The sequence below is a fragment of the Alternaria viburni genome (assembly GCF_023758015.1).
Source record: "Alternaria viburni strain BMP 2772 chromosome Unknown scaffold_26, whole genome shotgun sequence".
In the NCBI taxonomy this organism is placed as follows: Eukaryota; Fungi; Ascomycota; class Dothideomycetes; order Pleosporales; family Pleosporaceae; genus Alternaria; species Alternaria viburni.
This window is the reverse complement of record NW_026055795.1, coordinates 552,764-567,887: the sequence shown is the minus strand read 5'-3', so window position 1 is coordinate 567,887 and position 15,124 is coordinate 552,764. Positions and strand designations below refer to the sequence as shown.

Below are 15,124 nucleotides of genomic sequence, written 5' to 3'. Positions count from 1 at the left end.
GTTACGGCGGGAATGCAAGATCCTGCTGTTGGGTGAGTAGCTCCAGCCTGTCTGCGTGCCAACGCAATCATTAACACCCTACAGGCTCCGGAGAGAGCGGAAAGTCGACCATCGTCAAGCAGATGAATATCATACATCAGAACGGCTACACGCAGGAAGAGCTCGCCATGTACCGCCTGACCATATACAAAAACGTCATCGATTGCGCAAAAGCCCTCATTGGCGCCATGCGACAATTCGACGTTAGCCCCGAGAAGCCAGGCAACGCCCAACTCTGCGACTACCTGCTCGACTACACAGTCGACCCCGACCCTGAGAAGCCCCTCGATGTACGGGTAGGCCAGGCCATCACATCCATGTGGAGCGACCCATGCGTCGGCAAAGTCCTGGAGCACTCGAGCGAGTTCTACCTCATGGACTCTGCGCCATAGTATGTTTGCGCATCATCTCCCCGTTTCTTACTAACGTTTGCAGCTTCTTCGATGAGGTAGAACGGATATCCGACCCCAATTATGTACCCATCGAATCCGACGTCCTACGAGCGCGTACCAAGACCACCGGTATATACGAAACACGATTTACGATGGGCCAGCTCAGCATACAGTATGTGCGCCCCTTCAAACCGTGCTGTGGTTGTCAGGCTAACATGAAACAGCATGTTCGACGTAGGGGGCCAACGGAGCGAGCGCAAGAAATGGATACACTGTTTCGAAAACGTCACATCAATCATCTTCTGCGTGGCATTGAGCGAATACGATCAAGTCCTGTTAGAAGAAAGCTCACAGGTATGTCATTACGTCGAGCTCCTTGACTCCCACTGACTCGTGCCTGCAGAACCGAATGATGGAGAGCTTAGTGCTCTTCGACTCGGTAGTCAATAGCCGGTGGTTCATGAGAACCAGTATTATCCTGTTCCTCAACAAGGTCGATCTGTTCAAAGCGAAGCTTGCGCGATCTCCACTTGGCAATTACTTTCCAGATTACTCTGGTGGGAATGATGTCAATCGCGCCGCCAAGTACCTGTTGTGGAGGTTCAACCAGGTCAACCGAGCACACTTGAACCTATACCCTCAGTAAGAGGCTTCCCCTCACGAACCCCTCACGCATGCTGACCTTATTAGCCTAACACAAGCCACCGATACATCCAACATCCGGCTCGTCTTTGCCGCTGTCAAGGAAACAATACTGCAGAATGCGCTAAAAGACTCCGGCATACTATGATCGTCTACGCAGCACCGACCCCAACTCTTGACGGCCACGCATACGAACTATGAGTGCTCCGACATGCTCAGCTTCCTCCTTCCGCCATACCCATACATTTACATAATACACGAGCCCTTTACGATCATTACTCCCGATCGTGCCATTCATGATGCACATCCTCGGTCACGAAACGGGAACTTTGGGAGATATCATTGCCTCTAGCTATCATACAAAGAGCGCAGCATTGGTGTTTTTGGCGTTTAAAGATTCCCTGGGACCTGCTCCTTCCTTCTTGTCTTGGATAATGGGCCTGTTTTCATCGGAACATAACTTCTCTCTGCGGGGTCGGATTTCTTCGATTGCTGAACCTTGGTTGCCCTTTTACCTCCCCCGAAATCTCGCTGTTCTTTTTCCCTTTTTCCCAATATGTCACTATGGACTGAGAGAGATAAGCCGGAGGAGACAGAGGCCAGAGAGGAAAAAAAGTTGAATGCGCACCCCCATTCCGAATTCCCCTCCCCAATCAGTAACGGGGTTTCGCCCGCGAGGAGAGAGGACTTGTATGCTATATAGTCTCTCTTTTACGATATGCCTTTTATTTGTGTCTTATTCGATCACATCTTTTTTTACTTTTCTCTGTCTCTCGCGTCATGGTCAAATAACGGAGGAGGAACTCTCGACAGTTTTATCGACTCATAACTACGACGGCCCTTGTGCGATGGTACGGTTTCTTCATGGCTCCCCCTGATATAGCGTTCGCGCAGATATAATGTACGCCACCATTTTCGAATACCAATACAGATGATATTGAAGTGCATATAACTAGTTTGGTCCACGGGTAGTTCGTAGTCTCGTGAATCGGTTCAAGTAACAATACACGCGTTCGGCGCTCAAGCACTTGTTGCCAACACCAACTCCTATCTTCCGTATTCAACACAACAAACTCCAGTCATAGAAAAGGCACCCGGCTACCGAACTCAGATTTCGCAAACGTTGATTGGTGGCTTTATCCTCCCTTCCTTCCTTTCGCGCAACAAAAACCAACCAACCTTACACCCTGTTCGTCAAATCCGCATCATCACAAATTTTGTAATCAATATAACCCGAAATAGTCGCGCCGCAACGTGCCGAAAACCGCGCGGCCCACTCTCTTTGTTTCGTGCGCATTTGCGCAAAAGTGTGATGAAGTGAAGTAAGCTTCCAAGGTTCACAAAGAAATGCTAATCGGTGTGTGTGGTTCTGGTAAGTGGTGCCATCATTGCGCAACGGTGGTTTAATCTAGATTGGGGTGTGAGTGGGCAGTTTGGTTGGGGAAGGGATGGGGGAGGGTTGTTTGGGATCATGTGATTGTTTGGCGGTGCTGGGAAGATGTTTGGCTTGGTATTCTCGTTTGTTGCGATAGCGATGTTTAACTAAGAGAACTTGATACACTTCTTGATCAGAGGTATGCAGAGCTCGATATCGCACATAGAGAAGGGAGCGAATTGTGTCAGCATTAGGAACACTCATCACAAATAATTAAACGTGGTCATTCCTGAACGCTCTTGACCAATGAAGCGCTCACGTTCTTCCTTCCCTTTTCCCCTTCGCAACTCTACCTAGGTACATTTACGGTGCATCAGAATAATCGCATACACTGAACACAAGCTCTGTCGTGTCAGCGGGGGAGGGGGCGGGGCGGAAACTCAATATGACAAGCTAGTCTGCGCATGTGATGGATTGTCCGCTTCAGGAAATGTCATGCGAAAGCACGAGTGGTTGGTGGGGGAAAGAAGACGTTATTACGAGATATAGGTCGTGAGCTTCCCTTCAATACGCAGGTTTAGGGTAAGAAGTGTGGGGGAATAGTCGTGGTTGTCCTTACGGCTATTATCGTGAAACCGCTTTACCGTATGAGGTATCCGCAGCCCTCGACGTTACCACGATACCACATTGCGAAAGAACAGCATGAGAAGCAAGTGCAAATAGTGATGATGTTTGAATTCATGGTAATGTGACTTGTACTGTTCAATGTACTGTACTGCCTGCCTGTTCCCGGCGGTTAGTCAATCCCCCAAAAAGTAAACGCCTGCCCATGCCCACCCCCATCCATACCCTTAACGGCCGTGAGGGATCTTTTGTGGTATATCGACTTTTGTATGAGAGAGAAAAAAAGAAAGTCATGACATCGTTAACGCCCGACCAGAACTCCTGTTGCTGTTCCATGATGCTGAATCGCTGTCAAAGGCGTATAGGGTGTGTTGCTGCCTGCAACTCCATCCGATAGAGGTAATCGTCCACACACTCAGTGCTTGTTGGACAAGAAAGTGTGCTTCTCAAAGCTCATGCGCCTCTGCCTCTCGGCGGCACTCATCTCCGAGGAAGAGGTCGGCGGAAGCGCATGCTTTGTGTTAACCGCCAGAGGAGCGAAAATCTTAAGGCCAAGGACTGGTGAATCGGCAGCCTTTGTGGCGGGAGAAGATGGCGCGCTGATAGTACTAGTCTCGGAGGGTGGGGCGGCAACGCTGCTGGTGATGCTGGAGACGGAGGAAATGGACTGGTGGCGCGCGGGGCGGTTGGATAGAAACCCGTGAGCAGGCACGACGGGCTCGGTGGGAGATTGAATACCGGGACTGGCTGCCTTCTTGACGGGAGTGTTGACAGTGAGAAAGTTTTTCGGGAAGGGAATGTGGTAGGTTGAGCTAGTGGAAGACATTGCGCCAGATTGGGTGTTGGTTCTTGGTATGTGGGTGGTGAGGCGTTGGTTGGAGGTGATGGTGTTGGTTGGAAATATTTATCTTATGGAGAGGTAATGTGGGTGTTCTGGAGGATGACAGAAGGTGGTCGGCACTTCTTATATGTTGCCCGAGAGATTATCAATTGTGAAAGTTCTCAAGTTCGGTGTTGTGCGTGGGTACCGTGGGTAGCGCTGCCAAGCAAGTTCCGCCGGGGCTCGCGTGTGTCAAGTGACCTCTGTAACTGGCTGGAGCGTTTTGATGATCTGCCAAAAGTAAAGGTCCGACGCGCTTGAGTCTCCGGTGTATCCTGCCTAGTGCGTAGTTTAAACGTGTCTAGCTTTGTCTAGCATAAAAGAGCTGGAGCCAAAAATCGAGAGGAGGCCTGGGGTTGCAGCGCGGGATGTTGCAGATGCCTCCGCGCTGGGTCTTGGCCGTGGAGCTGTAATTGACCCTGGCGATCGTATGGGTCCGGTGCACTAATGATGTTCCGCTTTAGATGGCGCGGTTCGTCCGTGGATTGATAAGACCGCAGAAGACACTTGTTTCGCGTGCGTAAGCGTCCGGCTGCGTGTACAATGGTACGTGTATGATCGACGCAATTTGAGGCTGATTGTGGGTTCAAATGTACTTGGCAATTCTTGTCCGCCAGTGGGAACGGGCTGCTCGTGGATCTGGGGTCTCCGTAGATGGAGAGGTCTGTGTGTTTTGGTTCCAGAAAGGTTTTAGGGATGTTGAGACAGGTCAAGTTGGCTTGGCAGTCTCTACGTTTTCGACCTCTTGGGCGACTATCAAGATAACTTGGCAAAAGGTTATGCTGTTTGACGCGGCAGGGTGGAGAATTCAGCGATTCGTAGCGGAGGGAGAAACAGATGGAGCCAGACTGAATTCTTTTGGACTTAAGAAGGGAAGGTATAGCCTTTCGGCAAGGACGACGCGCCTCGGTCCAAGGGCACTCAGCAGGCCTAACCAGTCCGACTAGGAATAAGTAATCCGAGATAGAAGCGACGCGAAGAGGCGCGTGAAGCAAGCTCAACCTCTAAGAGCCGTGCATAGCTGTAGAAAACTGGGATACGAAATCTCAGCATGCATACCCGCTCTTTGCAAGCCGGACGACATGCGGGTCCTCACAAGTCAGTCGGTGCGCAAGCGCTAGATGCTGAGATGAGTGGAGCGAGAGTTAGCACAACCCACCACGTTGGTGTAGCTAGAATGCTCTCTGGTTAGATCTCGTGGGATGTTTCTGACCAAGCCAACGCCGCATGGAGTAAGGGGATGACGCGACCCCTACACGTCGCAGAAGCACGTTATGCTATAGGGCCAGTTTTTCTGCTCATGCTGAGTACACAATTGGCCTTGCATAACAAGGCCGCGCTCACTCAACGCCAATGCCAGTGCCATGTGGTACTAATTTGCTTTTCGATGAACGTTCCTGGGGAATCTAGCCGGTGACGAGGCGCGTGCTTCGCATCATGCGGGGGTGAGGACAGGCCGCAGGCGGATCCGCGCCCCTGTATGTGTCTTCAGTGAGGGTAAGCCGAAGATAGCCTGGTTGCGTAGGAACGAAGGAGTCGTCGCTGGCGCCATGGTGTGATGAAGAAACGATGTGCGGGCTGCTGGCGGAGCTGACAGTTGAAAATCTTCCGAGGCTTCCTTCGGTCTCAGGTGACGCTATCTGCTACCTTATCTCCGTTTTTCCCTACTAAGCGACCTGCGACAATCCACGTAGTCGCCCGCATGTATTCCATATCTGCCTGCACCACCACGCCTCCAAAGCTCCAGACCTTCTCAATTTGACATCTACACGATTCAGGCAGAAGATAACGCTACTACGCCTCCTGTATTCAACCACTGCTTGCCTGGCAGTTTAACCATTTATTCCACCGGGTTTGTGCCGAGACGTGCAGCGCCTCTGCACCTCTGTGTAGCATATTCTACAACTTACAATGATCGTCAGTGTGCGAAAGACTGGGGTGTACTAGAAGGGATGGCCATTGGAGGGTGCACAGATCCAGCTTGCGAGTCCAGCGGTCGCCTTATCTCGACTTATGCCCTGATGGCGTGTACGGCAGGCCAACCGGAGTCGAACGGCAAGCACTACGCTCAGACATGGTGTCGTGCATACGCCGTTGTTAGGACAGGCAACTGTAGTCCGCGTGTAGCTGTCAAGATCTGGCTAGGGCTGGTCTGTTCCATTGCTAATGGATGTGGATGACCATGACTGTGGCAGGCCCAGAAGTGTTCAAAAGAAGCCACACACTAATACAACTCAGAAGTCTTGATCAGAGAATGATGCCATCGAACAAAACTAGTACCTGCCCAGAGATCTCATGCCAAGGCAAACCACACCCATCTCGCCCATGCAGCAGCAAGATCCATCGCATCCTACGAGGCAATTCTCCGTACCTACGTAACCCGCACCCACCTTAACCGGCCTTGTCGCGCACTCCGCCCTCCACAACTGCATTCCATACCCTGGATCTTGCCACACTTGACTCTCGAGTACACCATGATAGCGGCGGCAGCTGCGGGAGATGCGCACTAAGCAACTCGTGTAACAAGCGGTGAGGACAAGACCAGTCCTTGACGTGCAGAACCCCAAGTGGGGTTGCCACCACCCTTTAGTGTGGGGTGAAGATTCCGGTGTCCGGTGAACGGAAAAAGTAACGATGTGGAGTATCTGGTAGTTCCCTGGCCAGATATGGAGAATAGCCAACGGGTTATATGTCTGGGGTACAGTTGTGTTGATTTCATGTATATATCGTTGATGCAGAGCGAGGCACACGGCAAAGCACTCTGTTCTCGACTGTAAGCCAGATGTAAGAACGAAGGTGTATTGATAGAAGCTTAAAGCGGGGATTTGTAGGCAGTAGGGCGCATGTCTATACTAACTACCCCGTCCAACAACCGCATAAGCAGTCAGAATATCACAAACCCTATGTACGAGAGCCCTCTCACGCCCGACGTCCCATGTTATGAGGCGCCAGGCATTTTCAAGGAGCGCTCTAGCTGGTATTCACTCTTCCAACGTTCCGTTAAGAGTACACCGTATCGTATCACGGGACTCCTGCAGGCTCAAGGCCTGCATCGTTGGTGTTTGTCTTTTGTGGTTCAGGTAGACCATTGGCACTTGCGGGGTTTTCACATCGTCCGGCTGCAAGCGCGGACAGAGATTACATGAGAAAGGAGAAAGAAGAGAAAGAAAGTAAACAATGATGACGAGCCTGGTATCAATACTGTCTTTGATGTTGGCAACTTACTGCATGTGTGGCTATAAGCCTGATAAGGTATCTTCTTCATCGTTATTCATGCCACAATATAGGCTTTTCGGTGCCTGACCATAACGCCGTGTCGACCTTCAAAGCCATGTGGTCGGTATCAATACGCCTTGCTAACCATTTCCCCAAATCCTAGAACCGTCATTTTCCCGTGTTTGATGAGCTTGTGTGCTAGTCGTAGTGGAGGAAAAGCTGGCTCATGCTCTCTCCATGGTGGTTTCTTCGAATCGCCTCTGCTAGGAGATTGTCGACGTTGATGACCACCAGCTTATCGGGGCTCGCCTGCGCAAGCTTGTGGTCGGGGATCGGAAACGCGTTCGTGATGACGATCTTGTCGATGACATCACAGTTGCTCATTTCCTCAAGACAGTCGCCGCCAAAGATACCATGAGTAGCGAAGCAGTAGACCTTTGTCGCACCACCGCGCTTGACAACAGTCTCGGCAGCCGCAATCCATGACGCAGATTTGTCCATCATGTCGTCAACAATAAAGACAGGGCGATCCTTGACGTTGCCGACAAGAGTGACCATGGTCTCGAGCTCGGGGTTCTTGAGATCCTCTTCCTCGTCTTCAGATGATGCTGCGGCGTCGTATGTGCCACCAAGAGCATGCGAGTGTTCGGTGTCCCTGTTGCGGGTGGAGGAGGTAGTCGAGATGAAAGAGGACATCATATGCGAGGGTATATCGTCGTTTTCGCCTTCGGACGGGGGGCGGTTGCGCCAGGTGTTGGTCGATGTCGCGGACATGGAGGGAGAAGGATGTGTATCGTCGACGATATGGCCTTGTACTAGTCGTCCGTGGATGACGTTCCTCGCGCGCTGCAGACGTTAGCTGTATTCAACAGACCCTTTCAAGGGAACATACCTCGTCAGTGTATTCCTCGGCGCCGCTCTCATCTGCACTCTGCTCTTCGAGTTCTTCCTTGTTCTTCTCGACATCTGTTCGAATGGGCTCCAGGGGTACTTCGGGCTCGATGATAGAGCCTGCGCGCATACTCTTAGACAGCGGATGGCTCCCGGTCGGCTCTGACCATCCGTTGGCTCGCCTTTGCAGGGGATTTGACGGTACACGCTTCAGACTTGACTTGCCTGGTTCTGCCTTTGAGTCTACCGTCATCTTGGAGATGGTCGTAATCTCAGCGTCGGCATCCAGCGCAGCCTCGACCAGGTCGTCGGGGGTTTCGTATGAGCCATCCAGTCGGAGCTGCTCGAACATGGCGCTCTCGTTCCAGTGCACCGCCGTGCCTGCCCTCCGCCTGTCGGTTGTGACAATACCAAAACTGAGCTTCAACGCGTCTGCCAGAGACGTGACGCGCTTGGTGCCACCAGGGTTCTTGCTAACAACGACGGCTTCCCTCCAATTCGGCACGTTGACGCGTATCCAGCGGGCGAGGAGGGGTTCGGCGACGAGGTTGTCGACAGGGCACTTGAAGAAGCCCTGCATCTGGGAGGCGTGGAGGTCGATGGTCATGACATGGTTCACACCAGCGATGTGGAGGAGGTTTGCGACCATGCGGGCGGTGATGGCCCCGCGGTGCTGCTTCTTCTTGGACTGGCGCGAGTATGGGAAGTAGGGCATGACAGCTGGTGATGTCAGCAGCTGGCAGCGAGCCTTACAGAGGCCAAGTACCTGTGACCGACTTGGCTGAGCCGCCTTTGCAGGCCGAGATCATAATCAGCAGCTCCATGATCGAGTCGTTGATTCTGACCCATTAGCCGTTGACGCATACCAAGGCTGGGCTACGCACTTCTCGCTTCCACTCTGGACGATGAAGACATCTTTGTTCCGGATCGAGGTATCTGGAAACGCTTAGCACGTAAAGGCAGCGAAAGTACTAGCCAACATACGAATGGTGACGGAAGTCTCTCCGTTCTTGAACTTGCCCAGCGTCGCAGAGCCAGGCTTCGTGCCCAGCCTGTCGCAGATGCCGTCGACGAGCTTGGGGTGCGAAGACCCGCCAAAGACGAGTGCGCCCCTCATGGTGGGCGGGCCGAGGAGAGTGACGTTCTCGTAGTGGGCAAACTGAGGTGAGGGCTGGTGAGGACGCCGGTAACGGTCGTGCATGTCAAAATTGTTCGACATGCTAGCTCAGATATCCGCCCGGGAGGGGTTTAGCCCAGCCCCACTTTAATGACCCGATGCGGATACCCCAACCAGCAACGTGTGCCTGACTCGCGAACAGCAACGAGCAGACGGCTGGATAACTTAATAACGACCAAGGGAGCTACGGGAGCGGGAGACCAGGCAGGAGCAACAAGATCGTTATCTGCCTTTATGCAGACGTGTGCATCAACTAGGCGTCTTACAAGCTGCTGCAGCGCTGTCACGCGACCACATCACATTGCTTCCTGGCCAACGGTGCGCGCACGATGCACTTAGTCGCCTTCGTACACGCAATGCATCCGACTCCGCCTCTCAACATGTCATTGGGCTTTAGTACGTTGTGATGAGATGTAAAGTCGAGAATTGGGCCGCAGCATTCATATTGAGTGTCTGCCTCTGACGTGGAGAGCTCTCAATCAAGGACAATGTTGTGTCACTGTAGTGTGCGATTGGATAGGCTTGGTCGTTGTTGAGGTTCTGCGCAAGTATATTGGGCGTCCAAAACGTCATGGAAGATATTGCAACCATCAGGCTTGCCACGGATGGGGCTACGAATGTGTCTCCAATGACGTGGATGATCAAGCAGGCATAGAGTCGACACCAACAAGACGAGGTACTTTCAAAGGATATACAACTAGGTTCCCTCAGGCATCCACTCGCCAGCTTTATCTCCACATGGATCGTAGTTGTGCTTTCTAGACAGCCTCGCCCTTAAGCAAAAGACGTCGTACAAGCTCACCGCTTGCTTTGTGCTCCTGTGGCCCCGGTGCTGTACGTTGCTCAACCTGGATCAATCCCCACACCGGAACTCAACCGATTCGCGACTTTCTTTGTCGTAGCCATTATAGTTCCCTTCCCAGCTTCATACATACCCTCGAACCGGTTTAGAAGCGTTAGTGTAGCTATGGAGGCGCACGTTGACCTTTGCTCTGATCGCGCGAGCTGCAGACAACCGTTGCCATTTGCAACGCTGATCCACAGTAGCCATGATCTTCGTACTTGCCATGTACATACGAATGCGGGAGACATATATTACGACGGCTCCTCCCGAAGCATCCACATAGCTGTTCGTGGAGGTCGATCCGCTAGAGTCGGTTTGGCGGCAGTTCATGGAAGCCTTCCAGGTAAATAGTGGGTGCTCTGGGCGTCTGCATCCTTTCCATAGTGCTATAAGGATAATATCGGACATAGGCGGTGAGCTGGTGTCACAATGACAGGTACGTACCATGAGTCTGTAAAAGGGAAATTAGCCAACTGCGTGCAAATGTGGTAAATGAAAGACCGTGATGGTGCGCAAAACTGAAGAAACGGCGCCTCATCTGCCTGCATCGAGCGGGAACTTTCTCGTCCCACCATGGCATACACCGAAAGAAGAACACCAGCGCTTTATTTGGGGAGGAGCCGGACCATCGCAATTCCCTCTATTTTCATGATCCTCAGGTAGTGTGATGAGCCGTAAGGCTGAAAATAAACACCCCGATTGGCTGTCCAGCACACAGTATGCGGACACTAGTTTGCACGGTCCGCCTCCGAACGCCGGGTCTCAGGTATGGTGCAATGGCTGGCATGTCTCTCGATGTTGCTGTGCGTGGGACGCGTTTGCATTGACAGAAAACGGCGTACACAACAGCAACGTAGAGCGGCTGGCCAGCCAATAGAGGCTGCAGCGGGAGAGAAGCGTATCCAAGAGCCTGGTTCGAGGTCGTGATAAAGCTTAAGAGCGGGTGAGACGTTGTGCTTCGTCTGACGCGTGCCCGAATTTGTTGGTACTCGAGCGTGGAAAGTGGTGTGATCACGTATCATCTTCAGATGTCGGTTGAATCGCCGATTCTGAACTACCCAACGCAGGAGCATATCCTCCGAATCCTTGTCTGGAAGAGGGGCACCTGGGAGAAACATTGGCAAGCCGACAATGAGACCTCGGCGACCATATGGGTCTACACAGAAAGCTGCATGGTTGAGAAATTAGGTCGCGTTACAGGAGTGTCTGACTGCCATGATGCATGGTGTCAAGCCACAAACCTGGAGGCTCGCTGCGAACGGGGCTTTTTGAGCAGCTAGCGAAAGCCCCCGCAAGCACTTGCCATGGTAGAATTTGAGAGGTCGCGTGGGTGTGAGCCAAGCGTGCTTGGCGTGTTTGCGGCGGGCGATGGAGCTAGCGAGAAGAGGAAGTCACCCCGTCTGGGACTGACGCGCATTCGTCCACACGCAGGACGCCACACGGGCGCCATGGTCACAGCGGACGTGATGGTTGTCGCGATCTTGCATTGTGGCACCGAGCGCCAGGTTCACTCCGATCCGGTGTAACCGATGGGTCCAAGCGAGTGTAGAGCTCCCACCACCGCCTCCCAAACGTAGTTCCCGTCGTAATGTCCAGTCAGGTACCATCGAGGCTTCTGTGGTACACAGAGGAGGGTGTGATGCGCCGGACCTAGCTCTGATCATCTGCCTGTGGCCGGGTAGGCCGCTGGAACGCCATGTCCCGACCTCGGATATGCTTTTAGTAAGTAATGAGATCTGGCAGCAATGAATCAGATCGTGTCATGTCATCAAACGAAAGACGATGTTGTAGTCGACGTGAAAAGGAACAACAGGACCGCGAACAGCGCGTTGATAGGGTTCAAGTCGTTGTGCAGATGCCCCCTGAGAGGTGGGATCGCAAACCAGCAAGCCATGACCGAGCTTCTCCTGACAGAAACATCCGATGCGCATATAAAGGCCTCAGATATGAAAGCCGGCCAGGGGTGTCTCTGAAAATTGCGAGTGATTACTATGCTCATGTTACTGCTACAGGACTCTAACTTCCGATACTAGAGGAACGAGATTACATGCTGGAACGGAACGTCATGGCTGCTCGTCGCAGAAGCAAGCAATGTCGATAGAGCTGATAGTGGATCTCCCGCCAGCCACCTGCATGGTGCTTGCTGCTTTGGACCAAGTACCTAGGTATGCCCTCGACATGGCATGCAGAATCTCGATATAGAGGCAGACCTATTTGGCGGCCATGAGTGGATCTGCGCGCCACAGCAGGACACGCAATGTAAGGCTGCATGTAGCCGTCTGGACGAGCTGAACCTGGCTGGAGGTCGACTTGACGCAGCAGCCAGAGACAGACCAAATGCACCGACCTGCATCAGTTGCTGCGCGTATTCTGCGAAGGGAAAGGCCGGCGACAGTGCCGACGGCACTTCTCAATGCAGAGAGCGGACGCATTCGTGTATCGCAGAAGACGTTGCAGTGGAGGGCTGTATGTCATGACGGCACGGTGAAAGAAAGAAGACAGGTGGAGCGGACAAGAAACGGGGTGGAGGCGCATGCAGGACGACGTTTTGGGCAGCTGGTGTCTGGGACGCTGGACAGCCCATGCGGCTCACGATGGTGCCGGACGCGTCGTTCATGGTGTCGGGCAGGACAGCGTATCCAAGTGTGCGATTGGCGTGCGTCTATTCTCCGGGGTTCACGAGGAGCAGGCGAAAAACAAAAACTTCGTGACGAGGGCTGGCACGTCGTTGGGGAAGGAGCAGCCTGAGCCAGTGCAGGCGCGAAGCTAAATTTGCCGACGCCATGCGCCCTAAGCTCCTTCCGCATTCCAGTGCACAGAGAGGCGCCGGATTGGACGCCGAAAAGGGACCCTAGTTGGACCGCAGCCAGCATCTCTCGATGCAGCAGACTGCACAGGTGCCATGAGAGAATTGCGGCATGCAGGCACGGTTTGGTGTGACACATAGAATTCGGCAACGCTATCCTCGAAGCATCTCGGAACATTCACATCGCGCCCTTCCCTGCTCCGGCACCAGGGGCTTCGCGACGTCGAGATGCTACCATGGCCGCGGCTGCGGAACGGCCAGCCCGCGTTTGACCAACCCCACCACGCCCGTCTCTTTGAGAGGGCCTCATATTGGAGGAGAGGGAGCAGATCCCCAGCCGGCCTGCCTGTGCTACCATCGAGTACATCTTTTGCTCCATCGGTGCAGCAGCCATCCGCTTTGGATGCCCTCTGTCCAGGAGAGCAGAACCTCCAGACGGCTACACGCTGCTGCGTGTTGCACACTACCGCGCCTGGTGGACATGCACTCAGCTCTTCCTGTAGCTAAAGTTTATTCTCCATTGGGCCCGGCATCGAGAGAGTCAGTATAAGACGGACTACAGATCCGCGTCATTAGCGTCCTCACAGTAGCAACAAGCAAACCCTGAAATCGTTCCTTCTCCAGTAAACAACCCTCACCCGACGTCGCTCTCATTCCAAGTCTTGCTTGCTTTTGCCAGCCACGAATCGACGTACCCTGAACACCCTCGCTTTCGAGTCCGATCCTACCTTAGCCTCAACCGGTATCCTGCCGCAAGCATACAGGTCAGTACTTCACCTCGCTCTCTATATCTAGCCTTCGTGCCCCAGCATCTGTGTCTCACACTACCAGCCAGACAGTCGTTCCCGTTCATCACACGCTTTCCACCAATACTCTTCGACTACCATGGCCCGCCCCGCAAGCTGCACACACAACTTCAAGTTGATCAAGTCCGACACTACTCTCGTCGTCTGGAACTGTCAACTATGTCACACTCCTGGACTCTTTCACATCTATGAGTGCGAGCAATGCAAGCTCAAGACTTGTCGGCCTTGCGCCGCCAAGGCATAGGTGAGTCCAACAATCCCTTCCATCAGGTTCTCCCTCCCCTAGGAATGACACCTTGGACTTACGGCACGTGCCAAGGTGTTGCGAGGGATCATTCGTAAGATGCAACATGTATGTAGGTGCTGACTCGTTGACTGCAGATGGAATGCACAGATCGCCAACTACGATCCAAAGCACCCGAGATCCCGGTTCCCAGATGCACGCGAGCTGTCATTGGCGGCTGACGACCCTCCCACATCATCGCACACCACCCATCTCCGCTACAGTTTTCATCATCATTTTTCACGTCAGCCTTATTACCTCAGCATGGCGTTCAGGCATCTCTACTTTTCACGTCGCCGTCGTTGGCGACTATATCTCGAAACGGCAGGCTTCCTTGCAGGAATCGATTTTACGACTCGCTAGACAGAAGCAAAGGGGTACCCGCTTTGCAAGGGTTTCAGACTCGCCAGGGCCTGCACAGCAAGGCCGATGGCGATTGCCGTTGTGACCCGTCTGTCAGATCCTACGATACCAGGCTTTCTTTAACTATTCCACGGCCGACTTCCACACACGGTATCTTGTCCCTTTTGTCGCTTTACAGTACAACGACCGGTGCAAACCAGCAAGTCATAATGTCTTCAATTCTTCACACACTATTCGGTACTATTAGGAGTCCAGGAATGTTATCTCGTCTCTCTCTTCTAGCTACATGTACATCTAGACGCCTATGGGTGGGGTTGCTGTTTCACATACCCATGAGGCGGCATGCCTTGGCGGCTTAGTAGACTACTTCATATCATAACCAGATCGAATACACCGGCCCGTCCATCTTCTGCAGTTTGCGGCAAGAGCTGCGGCGGCAATCGTCGTGTTCTGCCATTGAAATTAGCTCATCGTATTAACGGCACCGCCGTAGGATTCCGCCTCGTCTCGGTGCCGCGCATCTCATCGGGTTCCAAGGTTGGTAGGCATATGACTAGCATGCTGTTACCAAACATGACTTTTCAGACAGCTGAGAGCCAAGCGATGAGTTAGACGCTTAGCGCGATGTTGTCGCCAAAATCACCTGGTACCGATTGCTCTGTCTTCATAGACCCACAATTCCCGATCGACTACGCAAGACATCTAGGCATGGACGTGCTGCCCAAGGGTCCAGCACAACTGTGGTTTCAGCGCGCATCTCAGAGCCCAAGAGCCGTAGTCTCGCGA

General features: G+C 53.0%; 3 protein-coding genes across 3 annotated transcripts; 1 reads left to right on the top strand and 2 right to left on the bottom strand.

Moving 5' to 3' along the window:
• Positions 1 to 84: 84 nt before the first annotated feature.
• Positions 85 to 1,221, top strand: GNA3_2 (G protein alpha subunit; the record flags this gene model as incomplete). The annotated part of the gene is made up of 5 exons (XM_049358630.1): positions 85 to 430; positions 475 to 603; positions 656 to 785; positions 835 to 1,073; positions 1,122 to 1,221. Coding segments are annotated over 5 exons (944 nt in total), but the record flags the coding sequence as incomplete, so codon positions are not given.
• Positions 1,222 to 3,487: 2,266 nt separating this feature from the next.
• Positions 3,488 to 3,898, bottom strand: J4E79_009788 (uncharacterized protein; the record flags this gene model as incomplete). Its single annotated transcript, XM_049358629.1, has 1 exon — positions 3,488 to 3,898. The coding sequence occupies one exon, from the start codon at positions 3,896 to 3,898 to the stop codon at positions 3,488 to 3,490; it is 411 nt and encodes a 136-aa protein (XP_049207099.1).
• Positions 3,899 to 7,366: 3,468 nt separating this feature from the next.
• J4E79_009787 (uncharacterized protein) lies at positions 7,367 to 9,176 on the bottom strand (the record flags this gene model as incomplete). Its single annotated transcript, XM_049358628.1, has 5 exons — positions 7,367 to 8,014; positions 8,061 to 8,779; positions 8,826 to 8,899; positions 8,944 to 8,995; positions 9,044 to 9,176. 5 exons carry the CDS (start codon positions 9,174 to 9,176, stop codon positions 7,367 to 7,369), a joined length of 1,626 nt encoding a protein of 541 aa, XP_049207098.1.
• Between the last annotated feature and the right edge of the window lie 5,948 nt (positions 9,177 to 15,124).